The sequence below is a fragment of the Setaria italica genome, chromosome II (assembly GCF_000263155.2).
Source record: "Setaria italica strain Yugu1 chromosome II, Setaria_italica_v2.0, whole genome shotgun sequence".
Taxonomy (NCBI): domain Eukaryota; kingdom Viridiplantae; phylum Streptophyta; class Magnoliopsida; order Poales; family Poaceae; genus Setaria; species Setaria italica.
Window position 1 is genome coordinate 42,852,166 of NC_028451.1, and position 7,540 is coordinate 42,859,705.

Genomic DNA, 7,540 nt, shown 5'->3' on the forward strand with positions numbered 1-7,540 from the left:
ATGAAAGGTAACTGGGAGTTGTTCACCTAAATAACTCCCTATCCAAGCACAGCTCTAGAACCTGACCTTTTCACATCAGCTGGGCATCATAGTATTTTTCTGAGCACCACACAAGTATTTCTGGCAAGGATATGGAATTGCAACACTGGCTTGAATTGGTAGAAAGCTTATGTTTTGTGGTAAGCCATGCATGCGATTTGGTAGGATCCTCGTTCTGATACTGGGGACAAAACGAAAAGCGCAATGGCACCAAGTCCGAACGAGAACATGTTTCAAAGAATTGGAATCACCACTTCCTAACCTAAAAAGTCCAAAGCAGCCAAAAATTTGAAGACTAAAAACCCCAATGCCTACCTGTCATCATCGTGACGAGGAAAGCAAAAAACTAATCCAGCACAAATCAACACTAGATGGGTACCGCCACTAGTTCCCATGTGCCAGAAAGGTAATCTGAATAAGAGGAGATTCCGTGGCGTAGCTTCTAGGTCCTAATGGCAGACAAATCCAATCACTGTAGGAAAAGGATTGGAGAACATAGTACAACTAACCAGGCTCTAGCATAGAAACATCTAACTTTATGTTAAGTACATTTGGAAAAATAACAGAAACTTCCTCAGGGCATGATGTCGGCACGGACCATGAGCGTATCAAAAGATTTCATGAAATCTACCAGAGCTACTTTCGACTCAAATAAAGCAGAGCAAAAGGGAAAAAAAATGCACTGATGATTAGTCGGTTCTATAGAAGTGGTTAAACTGTAACTTTCATCAGAAACAGGTAGTGCAATGCGAAGAAAGTACAAAGGTTTTGAACCACAAATATTCACCAGGCAGTCAAATAGTCAGACAAGCTAGGTGAACGAAGGCAACTGAAGATACAAACAATGCGAAAGCATGGATAGACATGGGCACTGAAAGTTCAACAAACATCACATGCACTTCCCAGCTAGCAGTCTAGCACCCAGCCAACAGTCCACTGCTACAACCTTTACATGCTGTGGAAGGAAAGGGCAAGAATTAGAGAGGGAGCAAAAATGGAAGGAAATTATTTGAACAAGCATATGGAAAACAAGAACATTGGTGGTTTTCGAAACAAATGCAAGAGCTGTAACAGTTAAAACCCTGCATCAATAGTGCAGTTCCCAAAATTCCATGTAACTATTCACAGAATAACAAGGGACAGGCTGGAGGCTGGGATACTATAGAGGCATCATTACACTGAAATTCTCATCAAATGATGCGAAGATGGTCAATGCTAGGGACAATGCACCTTCATAATGAGTTTAGTGTACATGACTATAACATCTGCTCTGGTAAATCCAAGTTTGCACATTATAGCTTGGATCAATGATATATCCATGCTGCCCAGAGCCACAATTGTTAGCTATTCTCAAACTTCACAGGTTAAAGTGAATACTTCATTTAAACTGCATAATTTAGCATGCACCTCTACCTACATCACCTCAAGCTAAAAAAGATTTAACAGTTTCTATCACATTTAAGTTGAAAATCTAACAAACTACAGTATGTAATACTGTAGTGCAATATATACAAAAGAAACGTGTAGCATTGGTGCTTTCACAGAAACAAAAAACTTCAGACCCAACAAGTATAGGAACTATTCTTTAGAAAGTTTGAAACCTATCAAACAGAATTGATACAGACCATATGGGGGTTTTCCTTTGTTCAGTGCTAACCTGGATCCAAGAGTACTTTTCACTTCACAACCCAACGACGCGGTCAAGTATCTGCAGAAATTATATCAATTCAAGGTATTAGCGTAATTAAGCACTCAGGACCTTGACATGATGCACGCAAATGAATTTCGTCACTGAATCCATCATAAAGATCACTACTGACTACTGAGTCACAAATAATGATGCAGGCAAGCTCGAACCAAGATTTAACAGTTTGAAGTTTCCAGGCAGTAACTCATAATCACATTATCATTTAGCACAAAGCTTAATATAGATATATAGCATACATATAATGAAAATCCTGCCCAAAAATAATCTAATTGTTAGCTAGTCCTTTCAATAATCAAAGCTACAGGCATGAACTACTTAATTTTCAATAGCAATATGGACTCGCACCTCAATTAGTCCATAAAGCTATTAAGGAAACACAAAGCTATGCTGCAGCACGTATATGTGACACAGAAGTACAGAACATACTTCTCTATTTTTTTTTCTCAAACACTTGGAATAGTTCTCATTGAAGACTGTTTCTACTGTTTCTCTAAAACTAAACCAGTTGAAGTATGCGAATGGAATAGTAACTCAGACCATTATCGTAAACTTTTTAAGTGTCCTTTTCCCAAATCATGCTGTTGAGAATCCTTTTTGGCATAGGTAGCTTTTCAAAAGAACTTATTTTAACTGAAAACACATCATTTGGAGCCATAACAGCAAACCTGAGTTCAATCGGTACATATTGTAACTGGCTAGATTGCGCATCACAGCACAACAAAAGCAAAAGAAAAGGTTTAAAGCAAGTTTGCCAACCAGTTCATTCCTAAAAAACTTGCCAGGCAGATTTGGATCCCCAAATGGACCCCACTGCCTAAATCCCAGCATGTCCTTCTTCCTTCCCCTCATACCCTCATGACATTTGTTTTGGAAATATACACAAAAATCCCTGCGGATAACTAATTTGTTCAGGCAAGCTGAACTGCAGGTCTGCAGTTATGGCTTATCACCATTTCAGCTGAAGCCAGAACCAACCAGGGGAGCTCATTGGGGCATAAACTGCAGACTTATATGAAGGAAGCAGGTGAGTTAGCACAGCTTCAGAGCTTCAGATACTTTAGGGTAGGCTTACAACTCACTTAATGGATAAGGGGAAGACAAATTTGTTTACCCAAGACCGCATTTAAGTTCAATGATTGTTTAGTTGCACAAGCCAAACAAAAAGCACCATGTTGTGGTCAGGTGCTGTGGGGTCCGGTCCAGTGGCGGAGCTAGGGGAGAAATCAAGGGGGGGCCAATTCCAATGAACAAGTAGAATATAGCAGCCATGTGTAAATATGCAATTTTTAAGATGATTCATGTGTAATTCTAGTTGGAGGCGGGTTAGACACATTCTAAATTAAATATACCTGGGGTCTAAACCCTCAGATCCCACAACAACAGAGTTCAAAAAAGCAACGAACAAGTACAATATAGCAGCCAGGTACTTATTAATCGAAGCCAAACGAACGCAGATGAATAGGAGAGTGCGTAGTGTGTTGGAGAGAGAATGCATGTGGCCATGCAGAACAACAGGTGTGCTCTCTAGTTTATGCATACATGCAGCCATGCAGGCAAGTGCTTTCTTTGGAAATTGCTCTATGACAAGGGGGGGCCATGGCCCACTATGGCCCCAACGTAGCTCCGCCAATGGTCCGGTCACATCCAAGTGTGGGCATCCTAGAATAGATGGACATGAAAGCTGGCACTTGGCTGTGATATGCAAACCGCAAGGGGTATTAAAGGAGACCAAGAAAGAAGATCAGATTGATCACAAGGCACAGGCCCAGTTTCCTTCCCTCCTCTGCTGACTATGGGAGAAGGCCATGCCTTGCTTTTATTGATAAGCTGGATACTAAAGGAGGCAGGTTTGCAAAATATTATAATTGCCTATGACGGGATATGCATTTTCTATAACATAAACAAACTTCTGGGTCAATATATGACAGACATTATTACATCTAACTCTGTTTGCTGGGGAACTTTAGTATCCAGTATTAAGAGGCCAAATACATCCAACTATATTCGTTTAAAAAATACATGCAACTATATCATTGCCACTGATATGAATGATGACCTAACTCCTTTCTAGGTTTATCACTTTACCTTGTCCCACTAAGCTCTATAGCATGCCTAAGCATGGGAAAAACTGGTTCTAGTGAATTTAACATTGAGAATCCAATTCAAGTGCTCCCAGCCGAATGCCCTAACAGGTGAATAAAAATACAAAGTGTTCATTATCTGAGGATAAACTATCCTCAAGCAGAGGATAAAACTAAACTTCCAGAATCAATTGCTTCTAAAGTTAAAAAGAAAACTATGAGAATGCTCATGGTATACTAGATCCATCAACAGAAAAAATGTGAAGCAAAGAAAATATACATGTAATTCAAATGCGAAGCAAAGCAAACAGAAATGTATACAAGACTTAACTAGCCCAATGATTGCAAAACCTATACACCATACACCAGCTTGCTCCACCAAACAGTCAAGTTCCACAACTTATTATATGTTACTATATGAAGCAGACGTACTAAAAGGTCATATAACCGTATGCGGTCCATACCGAGGAAAAGTGTACTCCACCATAAGTGCAATCAGTGCGACATGCATGTTTCAATAAAAGTTAATGCAATTTTCTCTTCAGCTAAAAGAATCACAAATGCATGCGCAAGATCACAGTGCCCAAAGGTAAACGGCAGGGGCATTTGGTCCAAGCGTGAAGTGGCCATGCATGGACATTAAAGAGCTGAAAATATCTCTGGAGCATGCCCCAAAATTTTCAACTCTTCAATGCGCACGCAACGCATGGCCATAGCATGCTTGGACTAAATGCCCCTGTCATTCGCCTTTAGCAGCTCTGACCTAATGTATGCACTACTGAAAAAAATTTGGCTCAAGAGAATTGCATTTCCTAGTAATTGAAAAAATGCCATCTAAATAAGAACTTCCTTGCTAATTACCACTATTCAGTTCCGAATGACCACATGGTTACATGCAAAACCCACCGATTTCCAGTTCTGATTAATTGTTTGTAAATCTGTGGTGCGCCGTTATATTACTGCAACTTAAGGTTTTGGCACAGTTCCTACAGATAATGAAGGCAGGCCTTAGCCCATGCATGAATACATTCTCCTTCCACCCTTCACTGACAATGGTAGGAGAGAAATCATACCTTGGTTCCATTTCAAAAAATAGATAGAAGCTAGGTTAGGTAGCATCAGAAGCTGTAGGATAGGCTTATTATAGCTCACTTAATGGATAAGAGCAAGACGGAATTATACACAAGATATGTTTGAGTTCAATGATCGATTGGATGCACAAGCCAAACGAAAGGCATCGTGTTGTAGCCAGGTCAAAGGTGTTGTGGGGTCAGGCTGCCTCTGCTTCAAACCAAAGAAATACTAGGTACGGACATCCAGGAATAGATAGCCAGGCAGAATCTGGTACTAAGGCTGTGATCTGCGGACTGCATAAGATGCTCACATTCAGGCTAACACAGGGAGACCAAGAAAGAAAATCAGATAACCACAAGGTAAGAGCCCAGTCTCCTTCCGTCCTTTGTTCACAAAGTTAGGGGAGATGAGCAAATAGCTAAGCTGGGTAATTAACGAGGCCCGGTTTCCAGTCTATGACAATAAAAACTTCTGGGTTACTATATAATAGACATTACATCTAGTTCTGTTTGCTGGAGAACCTTTAGCATCTGTATTACAAGGTCAGATATACAAATAGCAAGAAGCGATTGATGTGAAGGAGAAGCAATAAGAAGATCATGAGAATGAGTCCAAAATTCTTTCTGGGTTTATCACTTCATGTGATCCCAGCAGTCTATCCAATACGGTACGCCTAATCATATGTGAAAGAAACCTGGCAAATCTACCAATGAAAATCGGATTCTAGTGCTTCCAGTCAAATGTCCTAAAAGTGAAAAATAAACATACCGTACTGATTAATTGAGGATAAACTGTCCTCTCAAACAGAGGATAAAATTAAACTTCTAGGATTAATTGCTTTCAGATTTTAAAAGGAAAAACAAAGGGATTATTGACAGACAAGTAGAATACATTAGGTAAGATTGTACAAATGACAATGTGAAGCAAAGCGAACAACCAAGTAATACAAATGTGAAGCAAAGAGAACACACATGCATGTACTGTGAACATACATGCAAAATTGTAAACTACAAAACAAGCCCTAGAACCACCAAACCTATTCACAATATACTAGCTTGCACCAACAAGCCCCAAACAGTCAAGTTACACAACTAAATCTATGTTACCGCGCAAAGTGGACCAGCTTAAAGGTAACTAACCAAATACAGTTCATACTCTAGGAAGAGTGTAATCTGTAATGTGCCAAAGCTATTCATGGTAGTCCATGCTAATTATGCATATTCACTTTGCCGTTACTACTTAGCTGTCCACAGAATAACCTACAGTTTGCAAGTTCCGACAAATCAGTCATAAATTTCTAGTGCACATTATATTGTTGCGAGTCAATTTTGTCAGACTTCCGATAGATGATGAAGGCAGTCACTAACACATGCACAGCAGGACAACGTAATCAAGTAAAGGTACTAAACCAGTTACCCTTGTGCTGCTCCTCAGTAGCATCATGGTACTCGGCGTCCTCCTCAGGCACAGGGTGCAGCACATCCTCCGCACCCACCACTGACGACAGGCCCCCGGCCTCCCCATCCTCCGCCAAACCGTCATCAGGGAAGCGCACCACCACGACAGGGCAGACACAGTGGTGGACGCAGTAATCGCTGACGCTCCCGAGCCTGCCCTTGCTGGTCCTCCGCGCGGCACCGAAGCCCTTGCTCCCCATGATGACGGCACTGAGGCCGAGCCTCTCGACCTCGAGGCAGAGGCGCTCCTTCATGTCGTGGTCCTTGACGATGTGGATCTTGTAGGGGATGCCGGCGTCCTTGAGCGGCCTGGCGAGGTCGTCGGCCTTGGAGGCCGTGAAGGCGTCGTAGTCGTCCTCCATCCGGCGCGCGGCGGCCTCGGAGTCGCCGTCGTCGTCGGCGGCGCCGGCGCTAGGGTTGGGGAGGGAGACGTCGACGGCGCCCCAGTCGGCGCCGTAGAGGACGGAGGTGGGGCGCACGTGCAGCAGGACGACGGCGTCCCCGGGGCGGAGGTAGTTGGCGACGGCCCAGCGCACGGCGTAGGCGGACTCGTCCGAGAGGTCGACGGCGATGGCGATGCGGCGGTGGGAGGATCCCGAGGGCAGGGCGGCCGCCGCGGCGGTGAAGAAGACCCCCGGGGATCCGGGCTGGAGCGAGGCCGGCGGGGGCGGGCGCGGGGTCGGCGCCTTCACCGGCGGCGGCGGCGCCGACAGCGGCAGGTCGACGGTGGAGGGGGTGGCCGGGGCCTGCATCGCGGGATCTCCTGTGGCGATCGCGAGGGGAGGGGAGGGGGGAGGGAGAGGAGAGCTCGCTCTGGGAGTTGCTTAGTGGGGAGGGAGAGGGAGAAGGTACTGGAAGGAATGGAAGACTTGGAAGTCGTCAAGCGGAAGTCTGAACAAGGGGATAAACTTGTCACGAGCTGGACGAGGAGCCTCGGAACTGGACGGTTGCACATCGAGGATGGATAAGGACAGGCGTTTGGACGGGTCTGACCTTCTCAGATCCAACGGCTTGGATAACTTGTGACACTCGCTATTTGTTACTATCTAGGTTTTTTAATACCTACGTACTATTTTTTTTCTAGTCAGTATTAGTAGCAGGAGAATGCAATGGTTGGGTTGATTTCATCGCATTTTCGATAAGCCCTTCGATTCAGAATTTTTGCTGGAGAAATTGCTTAC

General features: G+C 43.7%; 1 protein-coding gene across 1 annotated transcript; it reads right to left on the minus strand.

The window, feature by feature from the left end:
• Positions 1 to 708: 708 nt before the first annotated feature.
• LOC101766575 (universal stress protein PHOS34) lies at positions 709 to 7,246 on the minus strand. Its single transcript, XM_004957909.3, has 3 exons — positions 6,319 to 7,246; positions 1,697 to 1,747; positions 709 to 994 (listed from the first exon to the last, which is right to left on the minus strand). The coding sequence occupies exons 1-2, from the start codon at positions 7,109 to 7,111 to the stop codon at positions 1,740 to 1,742; spliced, it is 801 nt and encodes a 266-aa protein (XP_004957966.1). The 5' UTR covers positions 7,112 to 7,246; the 3' UTR covers positions 709 to 994; positions 1,697 to 1,739.
• Positions 7,247 to 7,540: the final 294 nt, after the last annotated feature.